At 27.8% G+C, this 25,693-nt stretch overlaps 1 protein-coding gene across 1 annotated transcript in view; it reads left to right on the forward strand.

The window, feature by feature from the left end:
- Positions 1–25,693, forward strand: part of LOC129968979 (putative uncharacterized protein DDB_G0282133) — a 33,768-nt gene that overhangs the window by 467 nt on the left and 7,608 nt on the right. The window contains exons 2-8 of the mRNA XM_056083364.1: positions 2,872–3,003; positions 4,257–4,304; positions 5,179–5,278; positions 10,871–11,021; positions 17,033–17,117; positions 18,215–18,479; positions 20,912–24,623. Of these exons, the coding sequence (XP_055939339.1) occupies positions 2,882–3,003; positions 4,257–4,304; positions 5,179–5,278; positions 10,871–11,021; positions 17,033–17,117; positions 18,215–18,479; positions 20,912–24,623 (4,483 nt within the window). The 5' untranslated portion in view covers positions 2,872–2,881. The remainder of the gene's footprint in view (positions 1–2,871; positions 3,004–4,256; positions 4,305–5,178; positions 5,279–10,870; positions 11,022–17,032; positions 17,118–18,214; positions 18,480–20,911; positions 24,624–25,693) is intronic.

Consider the following 25,693-nt stretch of genomic DNA (forward strand, 5'->3'; position numbering starts at 1 on the left):
TTATTTGAGAAGTGTGTAGAACAGTTCATTTTCATGATTTTTTGTTGAGCAGCAGAAAAAGTTCAGTAAGATTGCTTAAAAACATCTAAACGACGAAAGATGTAAAAGCAATTTAAGTGACCTAAGAGCTAGAAGCTCATCTGTGCAAAAAGGAGTATACTGCATCAACATCTGTGTACTTTATTTTTTAAAAAAAAAGTAAGGTTGTATGTAACCAGTAATATGATATTTAGAATTTTAAAAATACCTCCTTGTTACTCGTATCAATCAACTGACGGACAAAAAGCATTCATTTGTCAGTATGCATGAAAACTGATAAATTTAGAATTATTGAAATTGTTGATTGAATGTGCTCTGAAATACAATGCATGTTGAGCTGAATGTGTTTGAAATCATAAATTATTTAACTTCAAACAACTATTTTGAGTATATATTTAAATGAAAATGAAAAAATTATGAGAAGTCTGAAAGTGAATTAAATGCAACAAGTTTAGCATTAAGTAATATAAGTTTTTTAATATATAAATCTCTATTTGGTTAGAAAGTATAGCAATTAGAGGGTCAGTCAGGTGTTTGAAAAACAAGAATTTGAAATAAAATTCAAATTTAATTCATTGTTTTGAATCATGCACTCCAAAATCATTTTTTTTTCTATTCTTTTCTTTTAAAATATATGTCTATGTAAAATATATTTTGATCAACCCTGATAAGATTGTCTTTTACATTCCATGCAATGTATATTAGTGGTATTTTTTTCCATTAGCTCAACAGGAGTTCTCTATCAATGTGTCACTTATACATTAATATTCAATGTTCATTTAAACTGAAATAGCTGTTTTAGTTATTTTTTTAAATTCTTTTAGATGTCTGATTTCATCACTTAACAGTTTTGCCCAAAACCTCTCAGCCAACTGATTATTCTACTCTATTCTATTGACTTGTCTGTGTTTTACACTTCTTTTTTTTCTATGTTTCTAAAAGAAAGCTGTGATGGTCAAATAATGATAGAACACAAAACATATATAAGGTTTATTGCTTCTCTTTTATATGGTAAAAAGAACAAATTTAATTTTCATTGCTTCAATATATTTCATTCTGCAAGTACTATTTTTAGATTAATATATTAAATGAGAAATTTCCAAATTTCTCTAAATTATTCTGTCAGTGATGAAAATTTGTTACTGATTTTCTGTAGTGATAATGAAATAAAAAAAAAAATTGTGAATGGTCTAACTTTTATTCGCAACTTTTGTGAACTTGATATATTAATAGCCTTCCTTCTCTTCAACTGTATTTTCTTTGATGATAACTCCTCAAAATTATAGTTTTTGAAATTAATAAATATGTAAATTTAATTATTGGAAACAATCTGCAAAAAAGGCAGAACGAAAAAAAAATTGGGAACCAAATATTGAATGATGAAATTCAGTTTTTATCACTTTGAATATTTTACAAAAAATTGTGAAAAGCCTGATTTTGAGCATTATTGGATGGAGTACAATAATATCATGATATAAGATAATACTATATTATAATACATGAAATATGATAATGTCATGTCTATAGAAAGTCTCAGCATCTGACTAATTACCCTGTCAGAAAGAAAATAAATGTTTTTTTCCTCCTTTTAGATATATTATTTATATGTGGAGGAAAAACCAGTATTTAAATATTAGACCAGATAATTGATCACCTGATCAGAATACAAAAGAAAGTAAATATTAAAAAAGGAGAACCAGGAATTTTGCCCAGCTCTTTACAATTGACAGAAAAACTTTTTTAAATGATTGCTTATTGACTGGAGAATGAGACTAACAAAGCAATGTTTTATGTGTTACTTAAAAACAAAGATTTTGAAAATAGATGATCGATATATATTTGCTTTGATTTCAGTGTTGATCTGTGCTTGACTTCCTATTATAAGATTTACCATATAAATGCAGAATTTTAAAAGAACATTAAATGTAAATGAATAAAAATATTTTTTTTTCTTGCATCCATTTCCATAAAATGTGTTTTCCAATTTGATATTTTTTCTGGAAGAAAGTCAACTGTATATAAAAATGTCATTTCTTTCACAATCAATAAAAATTATCATAAGTTCATAAATGCAGTATTTATAACTGCTAAATTGAGTTTATACAGTTGATTTAAATACCTATATATATATTTGTCAAAAACATGCTTATTATTATTATTTACATAATATGAGAGGGGGGGAGGAAACCGTTAAGAGTGCGATAAAATACTTTTTTTTTTTAAAAAGAAAAAGGGCTTTCTTTATTTTTATTTTATTGCTCAATATTTTATGTTATTTTTTCCTTTTATTTTGATTTAGATTGTGGTCAAGAATGTTGAAAGCTTAATTAAAACTGCATTACAATTATTGTTTGAAAAGGTATCATTCTACATTTTGGTGAACATCATCATTGACAGACAAACTGAAATTAACCTCGTATAATCTCCTTCACAGAACTTATTGCTGGTCTTATCATTGATCTTACTTCTCCCAAAAAAATTGCACATACACAGGCATGAATACATTTCCACATTTTCAAGGGTTCATTATTTTGTTTAATGGATGCATTTTGAATATTATTTCTTGTTACCAAGATTTTATTTTGTACATTGCTATCTTTATCTTTGTCAGTGTTCAAGGTTGCTTGGCTTAAGGTGACAATTGCATAAATGCAAATATATGAACAAAAGTCTTTATTGGCTCATAGATTACAGAAGGGCTGTTGAATGCACTACATAACCTACATTTTTGTTATCTTTATTAATATATTAAGAATTATCTTTATGTAATAAAAACTACATATCAAATTCTGTTTTTTTTTTTTTTTTTTTTTTTTTTTTTCTTTTTTGTAGTAATATAAAGATGAAAGCAATCAGCAAAGAAATGAGAAAAAGGCAGAAACATTTTCCTTGGTTGAAAACTTTTATAAAAGAATTTTTAAAAACATATCCTAATTGTAAGAAAACATTGCAGTATCTTGTAGAGTAAGTATAATTAAAATGCGGCATTTTGAATTTTTATGTATAATTAATATATTTTAGCACAAATAAAATTGGGAAATTATAAAATTCATTAGTTTTGAAATTTTAATAATCATTAATAATATATTCTTTAAAATTTTATTTTAGTGATTTATCCATTAATGATTTTATAATTAATTTAAGAAGGGACGCAAAAATAAACATGAAATTAAATAATAACATCCATTAATTTTTTTTTTTTTTTTTTTTTTTTTTTGATATTTGGATTATATAGTTCACTGCTATTGATTAATTGAGATTTTAATTTTTGCTATAGAACAAGAAAAATTTTTGAAAAGGTCTAAGTGAGGATATAAATCAATATTACACTTTTTATAATTTATTTTCAATTGCAAAATTCAAAACTTTGAAGAGTTTGTCTCTACAACTTTTTTTTTCAACACATACTTGCTATTTTTAATTCATTTTTGTTATAAAAACAAACATATATATTAAATATTCTAATGAAATACTCTTCAGTATTCACTACAAATACATACATTTGAATTATGTCAAAAGAGCAACAATTAAATGAGGAAAAAATTAATATTTCTGCAAAAATATTTTTTTAATATAAATAATAATTATTTTCTTCATATTCAAAAATCTTATTGTTAGTCACAGTAAGTATAAAATTTAATATTAGGAAGTATCATTATGTTTGAATGAAAATATTTTTGTCTCTAAGGAGGAAAAAGTTATTTAATACAATTTTAAATGGGAAAATAATTTTGATAAGTTTTATTGCATGTTTCAGAAAGACAAAGTCTAATTTAGCAAAACAAATGAATATGACATTTATGAGAATCTTGATTTAAAAAATATATATATAAGTTTTTGACTCTTAATTTCCTGACAAAATCTTTGGGTATTCTTATGTAGTATAAGATTAATACTTATAGTGTACTTCTCATAATGAACATTTCTTGTAGTACTACTATGATGATAAGTAATATTGAAATTTTGCATTTTAAACTGTACAATCTGAAATTGTGTTAAAAATTATTTTATGAATGTTTTCTGGCATTTCCAATAATGTACAGTTACTAAAGGAATATTTTAATAATCATCCATTTTCAGATTTATCTTGTTCTTGACTATTACTACTGTTAAAATTATTTTCATCATCTCTTAAAATAAGAAAAAATTGTGAAATGCTTTTCTTTAGCTATTTACACTTGAAATCAGTGATTCTTATATGATTTTAATTTTTCCAGAAATATTGAGCAAGAAATAAAAGAATTACGAACAGGTCTTAAGCAGAAGTATGTATTGTTATTACTACTTGCTTAAAATTCATTTTCATTATTTTGTGTGTTCTTAAATTAGTTATTGTTAAATTGAATTTTTAGAGATAAATTCATACTAGTTATCTGAAATTTCCTAAATTTAAGTTAGCAGGGCTCCATTATTAATAAATTTTGTCCATTGTCAATAAATAACATCTTTGAAAATGAAGAAAAATTTATACTTGCATTTGAACACCTATCATTGTTGAACTTCGTAACATTCTGTCTTATAGGAATCTATTTTTAAATTCATTACGTTTGTATATCTCTATCAAGTAAAATTTATAATTATACAATGAATTTTACTTATTCAACTAATTTCTAGTGATGCTTCAATGTTAATGTTAAAATTATAAGTATAGGAAATGTTGATTATTCAGTATAACAGTTGCCTAAATTAATTCTATATAGCAAGCATTGCAGAAATAAAATAAATCAGCAAACATGCAGGGTTATTTTTAATTATCGTTATTTATTTATTTATTTGGCTGGAGTTTGCTATTTTTAATGCTACATTTTTCATGTTTTTATATTTTTTAACAGAAACTATGTAATTCTTGATACATGAATGTACAAAATGTAGGGCAAATAATTAAATTACATATTATATTATTTAATGTGATTGTTTAATTTAACATCTCATTCAGAAATATAGAATATATTTCTGTATGCTTCAAATTAGATTATTTTTCTTTAAATTCATTAGAAAGATCTGTTATTATTATAACATTTATGCATTTAAATTTATAATTTTTGTTTGTTTAATTTCTAACAATTTATAACTATCTCTAAATTTCAATTCTTTTTACATTCTTTGACAATAATTTTTGTTACTGCTTACTTTTTCTAGAACTGAAGCACTTTTTGAAACAGTTAATGATATGTATCTTCACTTTTGGTGGAAAATCCACTGGAGAAAGAGTAGTCAATGGAAAAATTACTGGTGTCAGGTATGATAAAGTTTCTTATTTCTTTAAGCAGTAGGAAGATAACTGGATGATTATTACCATAATGTTATTATCATGATTATTATAACTGAAGGATTATAATGTTATGATATTATACTATATTAATGAACATTAAGATTCGTCTTTTGAATATATAAAATCAATATTTTTGTATGTGTCTTATCATTGGATGGTTTTATTCAGTTGAAGCTTGTTTCCTAACAGTTTTCCTGGTAGCAATAAAGAAGGCAGTGCATTCATTTTTCACTTATCTGAAAAATAGTTCCTTTCAGGGGTTTCACACAATTAGTTGTTATACTGCCTAATTAAATCCAGTATTTAAAATTACAGCTATCCAGTTTCATGGTGCTCTTTCTCTAGCCCCAACAAATGTTCAAACCAGTCTTACATCATTCATCTATGGTAAGGTTGCTGGTTTTCAATTCTATATACTTTATAAGTACAGCAGCCTTTTGAACATCCAATTTGGAGCTATCCAGTCTCATTAAAAAATAATAATTTTCTTTATTGAAAGTAGAAATGTAGCACCTTTTTTTCCCCTTGAGCAGAGAGTGCCCCCTTGTGGCTTTTTACAGAAGACAAGCAGTTGAACGGCAGACTTGCATCCTAAGGTTGACTTTTTCCCTTTGCGCAACCCTTGCGCTAACGCCGAATGCTTTCGACTGAAAACCGTGGAATCCCTCCACCATACTGTTTTCTTTAAACTAATTTTCTATGTGTGTCTGTAATAAGTGTTTGTAAATTTTGTAGTGTAGCTGTGTTTGTGGAATGCAAGCAAGTGTCTGCTACTGTCCTCCTAAAAGCAGTAATGGCTTATTAGCTTAAAAATTAACAATGCTACAAAAAAATTATTATATATTAAGATATTACAATTTTTTTTATTTATAAATAGTCCAATTTTTTTTTATTTTAAAATCAATTCAAAATTTACTCCATTTCAAACATATTAAATAATCAATACACAGGGTGGGTGTTTTTTAAACTGATGTACTGAGAGATCTCTGTAGTTAGAACTATCAGCCATAAAGCCACTAAATTTTGTACAGGGACTATTAACGACATGGGAAAAAGGAATCCAGGGGGGGGGGTCAATTCAAAAAGTTGCCTATAGGGGGAATGTGGCTCTTTTGATCTAAATTCTAACTGCATGGTAAAATTTGAAAACGCTACAATAAACAGATAAATAAATAACAAAGAATTAATTTTTCCACAAATGTGCTTTATTCGAAAAAATAACTTCTGTAAATGGTTACAAATTTTTTTTAAAAAAAAGAATAGATTCTATTTGACTTCCTTTTTATTTTTTTGTTTTTATTCAGTAAAATCGCTTTCCCGGGGAAGACATTGGCTATTTTCAATATGACCTCTATTTTCTTGGGCTAAGCATTGCATTCTGTACACCGTACTCTCTACAGCTAAATGCTACATTTCAGGAGCCATGTTCATAACAGTCCATGTTATGTTTTCCTTTAAAATTGATAAGTTTGAGATTCCACCAAGATAAACCTTCGATTTTAAATAACCCCACAGAAAAAAAGGGGTTAGATCCGAAGAAGCGTGGTGGCCATGCAACATGTAAACAGCGACTAATAACTCTTTCTTCTGTAAAGTGATGGTGCAACAGTTGCTGTACGGATGTACCAATATGCTCAATCCTGCATAAAAACAATTTTATCTTAGCATTGTCTTAACTTGAAGTTGTGGGATAACAAAACTACTCAGCATATCATCGTATCTTTGAGTGTTTACGGAACAGGTCTGCAGTCCTGCTTGGGTAATTATCTCAAAAAAGTATGGTCTGATGATAAAATCTGCTGTAAAACCATACCAAACAGTTACTTTTTGAGAATGCAGTGGGATTTCTTGAAATGCATGGGGTTGTTCAGATGCCCAAATTCTAGAATTCTGAGTGTTAACAGTCCCATTCAAATAAAAATGGGCCTTATCACTCCAGAGAATTGTCCAAGGCCACGCCTCGTCGACCTCCATCCTGGCAAGAAATGTCAAAGCAAAGGTTAATCAAAAATCATAATCTGTAGGTTTTAATTCATGCAAAAGGCTAATTTTATATAGATAAAATTGAAGAATTTTCCTAAAACTTTCCATGCTATTAAAGTACTAACATCCAGTCGTCGGGCAACTCCACGTGTGCTGCTATTACCAGCAGTGCTTGTCTGATTTCTTTCAACGATTGTAGTCACAACATCGTGATCGTATCCTCTGATATCGGTTTCCATTCTCTACCAAGCCGAGTTGCGAGAGAACCTGTTTTTTCAAATTTTTTAATCATTGCTTTCACAGCATTAATTGATAGAGGTCACTTACATAAATTGTTTCGACTTCTAAATTCGCAAAGAGAGCCGCTGCATTGGATTGATTTGTGGATGATTGCATTCCCTAGGACCGAACCCGTTAGGGTCCGTAGCCACTTAACATAACCACTAGACAAAAGTGATCATCCTAGTCTGGAGGCTGTTAATTGGCTAATGAAGCTATAACCACAGATTAAGATAAAAGAGCTTCACAAGATGAGATGCATTTTGCAAATCAACTGATACTTGAAATGATTTTCAGTGCCTCGCTTTTTTTTTATAACTCAAAATACTGGCGCTGTTGTTGACTATATAATCGGGATTTTACATTTTGTAATTTTTCTCTGTGTTTTAGGCAAAATTTTAGCTGTCTTAAAGCGTAAAGCGCCGCATTTTCCCTATCGGCAATTTTGTTACTTTTTTTTTTTTTCGCAGATTCCTTTTTCCCATGTCGTCAATAGCCCCATACAAAATTTGGTGGCTTTGCGGCTGATAGTTCAAGCTACAGAGGTCTCTGAATACCATTAGTTTAAAAAAAAAGCACCCTGTATGTTATAAATCCGTGATAGTTTTAGCAATAAAAATTGAATGTGAATTTTGAATCATCATTCAGCAAATAAAAGTATCAGAACTTCCCTCGCCGCATACGCTTTCATCTTTCCTAAATCAGTTCAAAAATATTCGTCCAAAATTGAATGTCACATAAACTGTGAAATTTCAGATGGTTTTTTTTATGGAATAATTAATAATAATTAATCTGACATAAAAATTTTCTTCTGAATAACATTTTAGGAAATTGTCCAAATATGTTATTTTCAAAGAGTAATCTAACAAAAAAAATAAATGTTCAATAAACCAGGTGTATGATTTTTTATGTGTGTGACAACAAGAAATGAAATTAAAACTCCTATATTGTTCAGGGATGGCGAACCAGTGGCATGCGTACCATCAATGGCATGCAACACAATGTTTTGGGCACACCGTCAATCAAAATGATTTGCATTTTATTTCAAATAGCAAAGTTCACTATGAAATATTAGAACAAACGTGAGTGACCGGTCGCTTTGCACATATTCCTATTCCTTACCATTGTGTACTGAGTAGTTTAACATATCTTGATAATGTAATGGTTTTAGTCGCAAAAATAGTTAATAGTCAAAAAACTCATATCGTCGCAGGCTTTAAATAAGCGAAAGTTTCATGTTTTCTTGTATGAAGTCAATTTGGTGTATAATGGTATATAATAATGTCCACTGGTTGAGCCATGGGAATGTGCTTCAAAGATTTGTTGACTGTGTGAAAGAAATCAGACTGTTTCTATAAAATACCCACAGTTGTTGGATATGTGGCTTTTAAAATTGATGTTTTTTACAGATATATGCCAACATTTCAATGAATTGAACATAAAGTTTCAAGACACATAAAAAAACAATTATCGTCATGATGGATCTTATTCACGCTTGTGACGCTAAACTGCATGTTTTCAGAAACGATATTGTTACAAGAAACTACAAGTACTTCCCAAACTTGAAAAAAATATCAAAGATTTAGATGTACATGAGAAATCAGATGAAGAAAAAGTTATTGAAGAATTTACTTCCGTAATTGATGCTTTAATTAAGGAATTTTCAGCAAGATTTTTACGCTTCAAAAAATTATTGGAGACACTCAAGTTTATTATGTACACTGATGTGACATCATTTCATAAACTGAACTTATCCCAATTCGATTCGTTGGAAATTGAAGAATTTGAAATGTAACTGATTGATTTCTAGTCTAGTTCAATATGAATTCAAAAATTTATCGAAACAAGGAAAAAGTTGGAATGCAAGATTAACAAGCAATATAAATAAAAATGCTAATAACAAAATTTTGGAAGCATGGAATTCGATTCCAGACACATTTAACTGTTTGAAGATGCTGGATCATGTTATTTTAACCATATTTTCATCTACCTGTGCCTGCGAGTCACTATTTTCAGAAATGAATAACATTAAAGTCTTGCTTAGAAACCATTTGGCAGATGACTCCCAATTCAGCATGCATTCTGCTAAAAGTAACATCTTACAATCCTAATGTAAGTTATTTATCATCTAATTTGCGACAACAGAAGTCGCACTAATGTTACTTTAGTTTGAATTACACTTATAACTAAAAACTTTACTACTATATAGTGCAAAATGTATTTATTTATTTATTTTTTTGTAGTAAATAAGGAGTTTAGATTTGTTAGTATTTAGATTTATTATACTCTGAATAATGGCAAGTCAAAATTATTTGATGGCACGTCTGTACCTCATTAAACATTTCTTTAGAAAAAATAGCATGTTGAACCATAAAGGTTCACCACCACTGATATAGTTAATGAAATAAAGAAATGAGAGAATGAAGTCAAACTTTGGGAATTAAAAGAAAATGGGATCAGTTGGCGACATTCCAAGTGTAATTTGACCTTTCTGCAGCTATAGTGCTTCTGAATTCAAATTGTCTTTGGTATTCAGATAAATTATGGATTAGTTGGTGATTTGGTGCCTTCATGTGCCCTAAACCTGAATTTCTTATTTGTTAATTTATTTCCTATCTAATTTTTATGTTTTAGCTCTTTTTTTCCCCCATTTTTGTTGATCATGAAACTATCAAGATAAAAAAAAATTAAGCAAAGAGTATCAAACTCCCATATTGGGATAGTAAACAAATGAAAATGTACTATAAAAAATAATTTCAAAGAGTGTTGGCAATCTGCTGCTCTAATGGATAAGTCGTCATTGCCTATTTTATATATACTACTGAATACTAATTTGGGTTTGCAAATGCCAAATTAATTTTTCCACCATCATTTATGTATTAATGCCAACCAATTTGAAATAACTTTGCCTCTGCTCTTGATTATTATAAGGTGTCCTTTATTTTATTATTATTTATTTAATTATTTAAAATTACAAAATGGAGGATAAGTAAAGAAAGATCATAGTAACTTTGGATACTCATGAACTTGATGATATAATGTGAACCAAACTTTCATTAACTCTTATGCATTCCTAAAAATTTAGTAACTTGTTAAGCTTTGTAACAATACTTTTCTACTTTATGCCTTTGTGTATACTTATTTATTGTTTACTTTCATTTGTTATTTTTTTATATACTATTCTTTAATTTTAATAATATTATTCACTTTTGCTTATCTATTTATTATTTATACTATTTGTTAATGTTGTTGCTATATGTTTGCATTACAGGATTATTGTTAAATGCTTTGTTGCAGGGCACTACACATTCTAACCATGATAGTGAAATGCTGAAATGTTTTGGAAATCTGCTTAAATCTCTTATTTATTTGGGAATCATTTTAAGTCAAAGGGCTTCAAATTCTGTGTGGATTAATCGAGTTTTACAGGCCATTAACATTCTTCCAGGTAATTTTTTTCTTTTTTTCTGAACTATTATTTCATCACATATACTTTTTACATTTTTTGATAAAAGGGGTGTATTTTCTCAGTTGTCAGGAAATATTTACAACAGTCCTGTTTTGTTTCATTATTTGCCTTTTTTAATTGATGTTTAAAATTCATAATTTAATGTATATTCATTGATAAGTACATTTTTGTAAAATGTTCCTATATATTTATATGTAGCATGATTTTGGCAGATGTGTAGTAAAAAAAAATGATACTTTTGAAATAAACTTCAGTTTATTTCACCAAAGGAGGGCATAATTTGTACATGGGAGAAGCATGGTTACATCACAGCATAAGAAAAAAAGCAAGAAAAATTTTTCCTTCATATTTTTACTAAGAGATTCTCATAGGAATTTCTTTGGCATGTGTCCATTTAGGAAGTGGAATCATGGGGGATTATTATTTATCCTTCCACTCGAAATATGAGAGTAGTTCAGAATCAGCAATTTTTAAAGGTGTGATAGAAATAACTAAATAAAAAAATGTGGGAAATAAAAGAAAATTTTAGATCAAAATATCAAGGTTTAGTTTAAGATTAGATAAAAATTAATTAGGATTTAAACTTGATTCTGAGATATCATTACAAATCTAATACAGCGATATCTGTTAATTTAATTTAAATTCTAATTAATTTCCTTCTGTCTTCTGTGTACAAATCATTACTCCCATGACAATTGAAATTCATTCAAAAAGTCTTCAACCTTAGATTTGCCAAAATTATGCTACACACATGCATGCACATATAATATTATATCATATGCCATCTTTCACTTCTGAAAAGAAGTGCAAATGATGATGCAAGTTCTTTGGAGTAAAATAAGTTTACATTAAGAAATAACAAATTTAAATATAAGAAGATGTATGCTTATATAACACAAAACTCAAGTGCTGTAGAGCATGAAATATATAACAGATTATACAAGATTAATTTTGTCCATCAATTTTGATAACTGTATTTTATTGCAAAAAAATAATAAAAGCACAATTAAATAATATGGAATAATAAGCTATTGTTTTAAACTATGCTTGCATTATGTCACTGATAAAGCATTCTAATTGGTTAACTACTCTTCAAAATGGCAAAATTGTCAACATGGTTACAAAAACTGAAAAAATTGTTCCAATTACTGGAGTTTAGAGTTTTGCCCAAGCCCTAAATGTCAATAAATGTATTTTTCTGTTCTCTTGAAATAGAGATGTAAGGGTAGGCATTCATTGATGATGTATCTAGGAATTATGTGCATTATTAGGAATTATATGAAATAAAAGTTTTCAAAATTAGCCAAATGATTGTGGCTAAGAAATTATATCGAGGGTTTTCCTTCATAGAGAATGTGCAATGGAGTATTTTCCCCCAATTTATCTCAAAAAAGGGGAGCACAGTGAAGGATAGGTGACCACTGATGATATATCCATGAATCATGAGCATTCAAATAAAACAATATTTAACCTCTAGCTTACGGCTGGTACAACAGTTGTACCAGATTTTTTTTACCTTTCCTTACGGCTCGGTACAACAGTTGTACCAGTAACGAGTTTGAATTTCCTTCCCCCACTTGAACTTTCCAGCTGAACCCTAATTGCTTCGTAAAATCACTTCCCTTTTGTATCGCACCCCTTAGGGTCAGTAGATTTCGTCCAGCAGTTGTCATAATTTGTTGGCGCTAATGAGTCTTGTGAACCCTGCTTTGGCGGCATTTTTTTAAAGTAACATTCCTAAGAGGTATAGAATGAGTTTGCATAATTTCATTTGTGGGAAATACTTGTTGAAAACTTTCGTCTATCCCTGTTTCTTAATTTTTTTAACTTTATATATTCCTTAATATTTTAACTTAATATAATTTTGTAACTTTATAATAATATATGGTTATAGTTGGGCCCATCTATTTGTCTAAATATTTGAACCAAGAATTTACTTGAAAGAATTCACTAATCATTTGAACAAAAAGAATTTCTGACGGAATAGTATTATGAAGGTAATCGGCACCCTAGACAAATTGTTACTTCGCTCCCATATTCGTCACAAATGATGCAGAAAAACTAAATGGAACCTCAGTTTTTTTTTCACTCTGTCATTATATTTTACATTGAAAAGTGACAAAATACTTTATTTTGTCTTCAGGCTTACCCCTCCCCCTTTTACTGGAGGCATTGGGCATATATACTTCCCAGTCACTAATGTATTAGTCTAACACAGTATTAAAACGACGAACCGTTTTTTCCAGCTTTAAATTTTAATACTTGAACTGGATATATTTCTGCTAAAAATACATTTTGGTTTTGATTTTTAAGTAAGCTGTCGGTTTACCATTAATTTTCATAATTTATGAAATCGATTGATTTAATAATTTATAATTAATCATTCATTAAAAGTTATAATTCTACTTTTAAAATATTGAAGGAGGTTGTTAAAATCTATCAAAAATAATGATTAGTATTTCTGTATCAGAAGAGAAATATTAAAATCTTTATACCTTCATTCAATCCACTGAGGCACTTAATTTATTTCAGAAATATTTGTATTGAAATAAAATAAAGTAGCTGCATAAAAAAGTCAGGAATTCTAGATTTAATTTTAAGCATTTCTGAAAAATAATCTAAATCAGCTGCTAGTAAAACTTGTATTTAATAATAAATGCTGATCATTTAGAATGCCAGATATATTGTTTTAAGGTGTGTTTTTTTTTAAAGTTTTTTGTTAACTACTTTTCAATGTAATATTATCTCAATGTAATCTTATGTATCGAATTCTAAGTAAACCATATCTAATCTTACTTTTTAAAAATTGTCTTAAATCTGGTGATTACCTATGTATTAGTAAATTTTTCTGCAGAATAATAATTTTTCGTTATAATTCAGTATAATTCAGGTATTTATTATAACGAAATATTTTTACCTGAATTTCGTTATACCTGAATTATAACGAAATATTATTTCGTTATAATTCAGGTATTTATTGACTTCAAAATTGAGCATAGTTTTCAAAAATACTACACTGCAATGAGTAATTGAAATTCTCAATAAAAAAAAATCACTATAAATTGTAAGAATTGACAATAGAATAGGAAAACGTTACTAGTAATTATATTAAAAACCGTTCAAACTATGTTAGGAAAAAAAATTATATTCAATTTCTATGGGAGCAATATAATGTTATAAAATCATTTAAAGATGTTTTTAATTTGCAAAACAGCAGATAATTGTTATCTGTGTGATGTACGAAGAGATGTTAATACTTTTAAAAAGAAGATATAAATAATTAGAATCTTTAATATATTATATATAAATTGTTACATTTTATTAAAATTGATGAGTTAAAATTATAAATATAAAATAAAATTCACAATGATGTGTTCAAACTATGTCAGCTGAATTCACAGCTTCAGTAATGCTTGAGAATTTGATTTAATTTTAAATATAATTGAAAATTTTTTAAATTATTGTTTAATGTACTAAACTATTCAGCAGATATCATATTTGCAATTTATTTATTATTGCAATTTCTCCTACGGAATTGCTGGAATAATTTTCAGGGGGAAAAAATAAAATAAAACTGAGATTAAAAGCCTTCTCTAGGGTTCGGACGAGTCGAAACCACAAAAAAAGCAACCTGCTTACTACGGAGGGGACATGACCCATTAACTCTATGGGTGGTTGAAATCGGAGGTTATTTTCAACAAACGCCTTTAAAAGAAGGGGAAAGCATCTTCTAGTTTCTCTCACTGAATGCCCGCATTCAAAGTAACTTTTTCGAGTTTGGGTTGCCAAAGCTTAAAGGTTAAATATATGACCTATAGATATGCCATATCAAGGGTTGATCAACCTCTTCCACCCTTCAATTTCCAAAGAAATAATAATAATAATATATTTCAGCATACATCATCTATGGAGGAAAACCTGTGACAAAATTCCCCAGCTACTATCATGTCAACTATTTCAAAAATATTGCTTCATTCAAATGCTCATGATTTCTGAATATATCATCATTGGTCATATATTTTCACATGAAACAAAGTTTTGCAAAATCAGACCAATGTTTGTGACTGGTTTATTTTAGTTATATTATTGTCTCCTTAGAAAGCAACATGAAGGGTACTTTGAGATGGATTTTGCACCACGATTACCAGTATCACTTGACCTGGCAACCCCTATCTAAACTTCTGCACCATAACAGCAAGGGGACATTTGACTCATAACATCAAATTTATTACATACCAAACTTGTATTTTCAGTAGATTTTTAATGGAATCATGTTTTGAACCTGTAGCCATCTGGCCTCAAGGTTGAAACTTTGTCACTAGACCACCACAGCCTTGGTTGGAATTAGTGCATTGATTTTCTTTATTAAATGTATATAGATCATAACCATTTCTATTTTGTATTTTTTATTTATTAATATATTTTTAAGATTTAAAAAATGAAATAGTTTAAATAATTATAGTCATAATTCTACAGGCTATTTAATTAATAAGATATAACATGAAAATTTAGTTATTTATTAATAATAAAATAAGCCATTTTATGGCCCACTTATGCTATCTTTAACTTTTAAAAATTCAGTTATATGCAGCTTACTTTGTGATTACATTCAATGGCAGCTTATGTATTATAATCATGATATATTGTAAATTATTTCCTATATTTTAACTGAACCAAACTTCATAAATTAATAGTCGTGACCAGGAATGGAGGATAACATTTTGGCCACATTCAAAAATAAATCTTTTGTGCAAAAAAAAAAAAAAAAATGAGGAGTAAAGTTTACTGACTTTACTTTACATTATATTTATATTATTTATATATTATCAATCATTTCTTCCAGACTACCAATTATGGTTTAAGATTTGAGAAGGGAAAGGAAAAGAGTGGGTCATGACCTTAAACAGAATACTGCAGATATAGCAATTTTTAAGCACCATCTTTCAGATTTTTTTTTTCACACTGGTTAGAAAAGTTTGGTGAACAAAATTACTTAATTTTAAATGGTTTAATTTAGATACAATTTTATTAAAAAAATATTTTTTTTATTCATTATTATTTTATGCTTTATTTTGTTTTTGTTAGAATTCAATGCTCATTTTCTCCCATTGCATCTTATAAAGATAAGAACTGCTTAGTAGATAATACTGTCCCCCATATCATTTGTTTACCTAAATGGAATATGCATTTTGTCCATCATAGTAAAAAAGAGGTAGAATTTTTCTAGATTGAATTCCTCTAGAATTTTTCCCTCCCCCAAGTGTATCTTAAGAATGATTTATATTGGTTTCATTGGATTGAAAATATTTTTTTAAAAAATGCATGAATGGCTGGTTATGGGTTTAAATATAGTATGTAAAATTAAATCAATTAGTGATGAATTTTTTACACACAAAAGTTGATGATGCTCCAATTCTGCAATGCCAATGTACAAGTTGTATCTCATTATAATGCAGCAAAATTCCATAACAAATAAAAACATACAAATACCATTTACAAAGTTTTAATAAGCCGTTTCCACTTGGTTCTGATTTGAAAGAAATAACTCGAATTTTAAAATCCAATTTCCAAATATAGTGCATAAAAAAATATTATTTTCTGTGTATTGTTTGTTGACATTGATCAAAGATTAAAAAGTAAAACTTCAGTAATGATTACTAAATGTTGATTAGTTTTTGTTGTTGTTGTTATTGTATTCTTATTATTTACTCTTCATATTTGTACTGTATGTTGTACATTAAATTGAAAATAGATTAATTTCTATAAAAATAATAGCGTTAATTCTCAAATCTGAACACTTCCTTATGAAATGTTTGAAAATGTTGACTGCAGTTGATAATATTTATAGAATATACTAAACTTGAAATTGTGAATAGTTTTTAATTTGTCTAAATAATATAAATCGAAATTACTAATGCTTTGAGACTTTTTTTTTTTTTTTTTTTTTTTTTTTTGCTGAACTATTCATCTAAACTCTTGTTTTCTTTCAGTTAATGATGAAATTGTATATGATGCTCTCCTTCAATTGCATTACTTAAAAAAGAAATATCGAAACTCATATACGGAAATTCTGAGGTAATTATTCAAATATTTACTTAATTCTAGTTTTGCTTTTTTTAAATGTAGTTGGGTAATAATATTTTCATTTACAGTGTTTCTTTTGTTTAAACTAAATTATGAGGACTGAAAATGGATGATTTCTACTTCAAATAAATCATTTGTTTTATATGTTAGGGGGAAATTATTTTCTAAATAAATGTAAAATTTCTGTATTTTTATACTTGAAATTTCTGTTCTGTTTTTACATTTTCTTTACTACCTAAATAAAATTTGTATTCTTTCCTGGTTTTGATGCTTTGTCGTACTTTTTTTTTTTTTTTTTTTTTTTGTCAACTACCTTGTTGCCTTAATAAAGGCTTTGTTGTAGTATTTTTTTAATTTCTTTACATTTTAATATCTTTTATGTTAATATTGCTAATTCTGCATATATATTGTGATTATATTATAAGACAATTATTGTAAAAAAAATTTAACAAATTTTATGTTTTGTCAGTTAATTTCATCATTATATTTATTATGGTAGCATAAGAATATTTAGTACAGCTGTTTATGTTAAGGAAACACATAAGTTATGAAATTTATTATAATAAAGGTAAATATGAAACTTATTTTAATAAATGTAGATGTTGCTTGGTTTTAATTCAGTTTCTTTTGTTCTTGTATAAAAATGTGTAAAATTTTAAATTGATTTTGTTTAACTATGAAAACATTTTTCATATTTTAAAATTTATTATCTGTTATTAGTTCATTTAAATAACTACTACTTAATTTGTTGAAATGGTTAATTGATCACATGCTTTAGCTTATTTCATTGGTTATTTCATGAAATATTTAAAATGTTATCAAATAACTAAATTATACACTTAAAACAGTATTATATACATGTGCAAAAGAAAAAGCTTTAGCACTTACTTCAGTTACAAATTTCCCCGTTTTATTGAACAGAACTTATGAAAATTTTATTGGTAAAAAATTAATCTAATGAGTCAGTAAAATAATTATTTGAAATTTAATTAATCTGAAAAATATTTTTACAACAGATATCATTATTTTTTTTAATAATTATTTTCTAAAAATTGTATCTATAGTAAATTTTTTAAATTTATTTTTAGGCATATATTGTGTTCACAAATCATACTGAATTTTTCTGAACCTGCAATTTATATTAAAAGTCTGTTGCTGTTTAGAAGACTTAAAAATTCTTTGGATGACGAAGTTGCAAAAGCTTCCCTCATATCTACTGCTTCTAAAATCAAACCTCCATCAAATTTAGTGCCTTGGTTGGCATCATTGGAGATCTATGTAGATGCCAATAAAAATATTGTGGATCAACTTTTCAAAAAAAATTCAAAACAAGTTTTCCAGAAACTGTACCATGTAAGTTTTATATTTGTATATTAAAGAAAGAAAACAAATTTTATACCATCTTTAATTTAAAATTCTTATATAATTATTTGAAAAAAAAATTTTAACTTTATGAAGATTTGAAAATAGCAAATTTCTCATTAAATAATATATATGTTAAATATGTTTTTATAATGTTAAGAATTAAAACCTTATACTTAATTTTGCTTAGCTGAAATTTTATAGAGGCATAAATAATAATAAGTACTAAATAAAGTTAACTACTATAAATAAGTTTTATCTAAAAGTAGAAATATAAATCTACTCCTGTATTACTGATATTGGTTACCTTTACCAGTATTTTGTTTTAAATTAAATTGTATATAAAATTAATAGTTGAACAAAATACTTAATGAATAGGAAAAAAGATAAAACCTGTTTCCTGGTGCTTTGAATTTTATAATTATTGTTTACAATAAAACTCCAATTATCCAAGTTAATTAGAAACTAGGAACATTTCAGGTAATAATGAAAGAAAAGATTCTTTTTAAGAGAAAATATGATGGTATCTTATAATATGTTGAAAACTACAAACAAAATATTGACATACCATTTCTTTATATAAGATTGTCTACTGATGTCCATAACACTGTTTTGGCTTTGTGTGTGTGTGTGTTTGTGAGTGTGTGCGTGCGTTGAAATAATAATTTTTATTATGTAAACTTGAATTTCATCCTGAACAGACCCTGGAGGCTTTTATGAATGTGCACATAGTTAATGCTGAATTATCTCTTTCTTTTCTTCTATTCAGCTGGAGAAGGGGATATTGTGTCCCTCAATTTCATATTTAGCAATGTATATTTTTTTCTATTTGTAGAATGCCATTTGTTCCAATCAAATTTAATTATTATTAGTCTTAATTTGAGTGTTCAAGAGCATTATGGAATTGCAATCTTGACATCATTTTTATGCTGGATTGTGACAGATTTATAAGCTGAGATCTGCTTTCATACATTCCTCACGTCACTTATAAGTTATTGCTAATATTTTTTTAGCATTATTTATATTTTGTATTTGGCATTACATTTCCTCAGAAAGGTAGAATTATCAAAATCAAATGTTATCATTCTTGAGATTTCTTTTATGTGCTAACTCTACTTTATTTTTAATATCTGAAACACATTTTAAATAAATTTATTCATTTCATTGTTCATTTATCATATTTATTTTACTTTTTGGTATTTATATTTGACAGAATTCATTATTTTATGAAGCATTTGTAGTTTGTTAAAAACTTATTTTAGTAATTAGCTTTATTTAAATGTTTAAGAACATTAAGGATAAAGAAAAGCTTATTTCAAATGAAATAAAACTTACAATGTTAGTATTACATTTACATCTAAAGTGTACTTTGCATATAATGTGTACTATTAATAATATGTTGTTGTTGTTTTTTTAATTTCTTAATCACTTTGCCCTATATGTGTGAGATTTCTGCTTCAAATTTCATTAGTTAATCTGTGACAATTAAATTTGAGATACTGTTGTGCCTGTTCCTGTATTAGAGAATGTGTACACAGATGGTTGCACTTAATAAACACATTTTCTAATGATGAAATATCATTCCATGAATATATCAGTCTCAGTCTGCTGCTTTTACTTGATTTTTCTTAGAAATTTGATTGAAAATTCCTTTTATTTTTTTCTCTCCTCCACCCCATCCAAAAATATTTAGAATAGCTGCAAATAAATTTTTCATATATATATATATGTGTGTGTAATGATATTTTAAGCTCTAATTTCAATCCTAATTCATTTCCTAAGTTTTATCTTAATTTCCATGCATATTAATTTCATTCTAAAGTATTCTTTTATTTCCTGATCCCATTTCACTTTCTCTATTTAATTAATTCAACATGAGTTCTAAAATTGCTGAATTGGCTAAAAGCCGATGAGTTCCCACACTCCGAGTAAAGAGATAAAAAATTCCTGACCTAAACAAATTCCTCTAAAAGATCCCTATGATTCCCTTGCCTGTGTCGATGCGTGTAGAGGAATCCCTATCAAAATTTCATTGTATATAAACATTATGAAAAATATTTTACCTTCTTCTGCTTTTGTGCCACACTGTGAGCAGACATGTTTTGTCCGTGCTGCTTGTACCTCCCAGGATGGAAATAAAATGATGTTAAAAATTCAAAGTGCCTTTCTGTCTTTGAAACTGCCCTCTTCTTCAATTATTATGTTTACATTTAAGAGTCAACAAGGATAGTTTTCTATGCCAGAATTTTCAAATGAATTAAAAGAATTAAAATTAAATCTGCGGGAGAGACAAGCAAAATGAAAGACGCAACAATATATATATATATATATATATATATCTTAATTGTAAATAAAAACTTTTAAGTTCAAAAGTTATATTTTCTTTTGATTTTGTTAAAAAGGATTTTATTTTTTTTTTTCAGGTTCTTATTGATTCTGGAAATGATGTGAATTCTGTTTCACTAAATAATGTCGAGAATTTAAAATCTAAGAAAAAATGTCAAAATGAAGAATTCGGTAGGGAAAAGGAAGAAAAAAGCCTACTCAGGATGGTTGTAGATTCTCCTGATTCCCTAAATAAAAATGTAAATTCCAATATTCAACCTTTTGAGAACATGAATATGAATGAAAAAGATAAGCAATTCAAAAGAATCTTACTTCTCCCTGATTTGTGTGAGAAAATTAGGAATTCAAAGAAAAAGAAGAAATGTAATGCAACAAATGACAATAAAAAAATAAATGTAGTGGACACTGAGAGTAATACAAAATCACAGACAGTAATCGCAGAGAGTAATACAAAATCACAGCAACCTGACAGTAATCAAAATGATAATCTGGTCAAAAAAACTTTAGATTCACAAAACATTTCTACAAAGAATAAAAAATCCAAGAAAAAGAAGAAATCAAAAGTAAAAAATGATGCTGTAGATACTAACAAAGCCAAAAAAAATACAGGTGTAAAATCTAAGGATACATCCAAGAACTCAAAATCTAGCAACAAAAGTAAAAAATCACAGAAAAAAAAGAAATGTAAAAAAAGAAATAATAGTGGCAGTGTAATCCCTGACAACAAAAAGAATCACTCATGCAATATGGAAACTCATTCAAATGAAATTAATTCTTCTTGTATTGATGATTCTGTTTCAGTTAAACTTTCTTCTTCTGGGACTGAAAATCAGATTTCTGAAACGAATAAAGTGAAATATACTGTTTGCAGAGAAAATTCTGAAGATAAAATATCAAATAAAATTGAGCTTAGTTGTAAATTGCCAAATTTGCTAATGAATTATGAAATTTGTACTTCTGCTGAAGAAAATGAAATGAAAAGGAGAGAAGCTTCTTCTTGTCCTCAGGAAGAAACTGGTGAGGATGTTTTGGTTCCTGATACTTGCCAAAATGATGTTAACTCTATTGTACCTTTCAATTTAGATTCATGGATACCCAGCAAAGATGATACTTCTCGAGATACTTCTATTTCTAATGATGGGTCTCTAGTTTCTGATAAATATTTATATGCTTCCATAACTGAAGGCAAGGTGCATCAAAATAATCAGTCTGATTATTCAAATTCACCTATTAATGATTCTTCGCTTGAATACATAAATGACAGTGAAGTATCCCGAGATACATTTGTTTCTAATGATGGGTCACAAATTTCGGATAAATATCCTTATGTTTCCTTAATTGATATCAGAAAAAATAAAAAATTAAGTTTGTGTCTAAAATCTGATGATTCAAATTCAAGTTCTGATTATTCTGTTACGGGAAATATAAATGATAGTGAAATATCTCAAGATACTTGTATTTCTAATGATGGATCACAAATTTCAAATAAAATTCCATATGTTTCTCTGATTGATATCAGGAAGACAAAAAATTTAAGTTCATATCAGAAATCTGACTGTTCAAATTCAAGTTTTGATAATAGTTTTATTGAAAGTATTAATAGCAATGAAATGTCTGAAGATATTTTTATTTCTAAAGAAGAATCGCAAATTTCAAATAAAGATCCAAAAGACATCGAGGAAGTTGATGTGATAACTCATCACCATATTGATTCAGATTATGACCATGATCTGGAAAGTGTAAAAAATGGTGTTTTCAATGAAAATTCCAATAATACTTTATATAATGATTTATGTATAACTGAAAATAAGAAGGATGAATCACAGAATATTCAAATTGGAAGTCATCATGAAGCAAATGGGAACAAAGATTCTGAATTACCTTCTGATGAAACTATTATACAAACTAAAGAATTTCGAAAAAGTCAGTTACCGCTTAATAAACATTCAAAAGCAAGAACTCCATCTGTGCAGCAAGACATGATTAATATAAATCTTAATACAAAGCAAAATTCACCGACAAAAAGAAAGAGAAAAGAAACTAGTTGTAATGTCAAAAAACAACAGAAGAAAAAATATAGCTCTGATGGCAACAAAAATCTTGTTTCCTCAAAAGAAGTAGATTGCCATCAGGATTTAGAAACATCTACAAAAGATGTGAGTGGTGATACATATTTGAATGATTTGTCAACTTTACTTGTTAATCATGATGTCATAGAAACTCAAGAAAATGATGCAATTTCTCCTTCAACAGACATTGATTTACATCATTCTGATAAGCAAGATTTGTCTCAATTCAAGAAGCATAATACATCTCATGAAAAGTCCAATATTTTACCTAATAAATTGAATGAAAAAATGCCATCACACACTTCCCTTGCAAATGTTGAAGAACATCCTTGTATTACTTTATCAAATGAAAATCATCAAAATGATGTTCCCGCTTGTTCTATTGAAACTGTTATTAATGAATTTCTTGAATCTGAATTATCTAAAGTGCATACTGATAACTTGAACTCTGTTAGTTTAACTAATCATGTAACTGGAAAAGCACTTGCAGAAAATGTACACAGTGCTTTTCAAACACAGTCTGATTGTTTTAGTTATAAAAGTAATGGAAATACCCCAAAAAATGATAATGAAAGAAATATGCTTTCTGTTTCATCTTCATTAACTACAGGAAACAGGTCTATAGAAAATGAAGTTGCACAGTCTTTATTAAGTCTCAGTGTAAATGAAAATTCTGAAAGAATTGCTCTTTCTACAAATCCAGGCCATAGAAATAAGAACTCAAATGTAATCAATTCTAATTTAAATTCTGGTAATTCTAGCTTTGTTGTAGACTGTAATATTATTAATGATTTTGATTCTAGAAATTCTTCACGGGCAGGTAGCTCAGTTAGTGGCGATGCAACTACAATTAAAGTTGTATTAAATCTCATCAATGCTAAGCAAGAAAACTGTTCAAATTTAAATTGTCAGAATCCTAACTCTTCTGGAAATGGTTTTTTCCCAGCATGCAATTCTTCTCAAAGTCTGCCTTCTTCAATAGCATCTGTTCAGGTGATGAATAATTCAAGCTCTTCTGTTCCCATATGTACAAACAATGATTACTTTACTGAACCGCCTTTTTTCTTAAGGAGAACTACAAATGAATTGGACACTCCTCCTGATAGTGAAAGCCACTTGAGTATGCAACGGTTACCTAGAGCTAAAAATATGGTTCCTTCATGCTCTGAGGACAAAACAAATTTTATACTTTCTAAGTCAAAAGGTAGATCTTTCACACCTAAAAATTTATCCAGAAAAAGACAATATAATGAATTTCCACATTCTTCAGAAAGTGCAAATGAATGGCAAGTAAATCAGTGCGACTTAAATAGCTCATTTTCTAACATCCCAACTGTACAGACAGAATACTGTGAAAATGTCCTGAGCTCATGGAATGGACATCAAAAAGGAAATATTTATTCTGCAAAAGGTAATCAGAATAAAGAACTTATTTCAAGATTTGGGGATCATTCAGCACCCATTGGTGGAAACAATGTGCTTCAAACTCACAGCCAGGCATCCCTTTATCGAAATTCCCGCCCAAGCATTTATTCCGATGAAAGTGAAGATGAATTGTCTGTTGGTACAATGAGTCTACTATCAGGTGAAGAGACTGATCATTCTCTCCTTAAAGCTGTTGATGCTATTTCACCGAAAACACCTTTACGTAAGAAGAATAAAAATAAAACAAAGAAATTATTTAGAGAAGAAAAATGGGCATTGGATACATTGAATGCTGGTAAGATTATTTAACAATCATTTGTTTCAAAAAGCATTGTTGTAAAATTACTGCGTATAAACATATTAATTTCAGATAATTCTTAAAGATGTAATATTTAGATGTTTTTATTGTTGTGTCTTTAATCATTATTGGCTGATATAAATGATTTAAAATGGATAATGCAATATTACCATACTATTTATTGAATTAACTATACAATATCCACCAATCAATATTTATTGGTTTAAAAGTAAAAAATAAATTTTGTTATGTCATGTGACACTTACTTCACTGTTACTAAAATAACTCTGAAAGAACATTAATATTTAACAGTCAGTTGACATGCAACATTCCTGAAGGTCATTTGCTTTGATGTTATAGCATTAACAGTACAATTAACTGCCTAAGTCAGTATATTGTAATTTTTGATATGTGGTTAAATCTAAAGGACTTTAATATGCAAATAAATGTGTGTTACACTTCCAATTAATCTTAGGAAAGATATCAGCTCATTTGATGGATCAATCTGTATTCCATTAATTTTATAAATTTGAAAAATATTTCCTTTTAAAAGTTGCACAATCTTGAAAAGAAGAAGATACAGAAAGAAAGTTAATGGAAGGAGATAGTTATGTGATATACTTTTACATTTAGTCAAATGATTCTGATTATAATCCTTATTTATTTGTAACTGATTGATGCTTCATCCATTTAATAACTGACAGCAGTATCTATAAAAATGTTTTTTTTTTTTAATATATTGTATGTTATATAGCTGAAAAATGAAGGACACCATAATATCAAGGTGGTATATAATTCTTCTTCTGTTATTAAAATAATGTCTATTTATTAGCAGGGTAATAGTCTCTCTTATTTATTATTATATTCTTATAAGAAAATTCAGGAATATAAATAATTTTTACTTTCTTCTTACATTTTACCAATGACTCTTTAAGTGTTTTATCAAAAGAATATTTCAATTCCCTCAACAATACACTAGAAAGAACTTGACTCTGGTGGACTTTGCAATTCTTTTAGAGTAATAAAAATTATTGATTCATTTTTCATACATAATCAGTAGACTGTAA

This window comes from Argiope bruennichi, chromosome 5 (genome assembly GCF_947563725.1).
Source record: "Argiope bruennichi chromosome 5, qqArgBrue1.1, whole genome shotgun sequence".
Taxonomy (NCBI): Eukaryota; Metazoa; Arthropoda; class Arachnida; order Araneae; family Araneidae; genus Argiope; species Argiope bruennichi.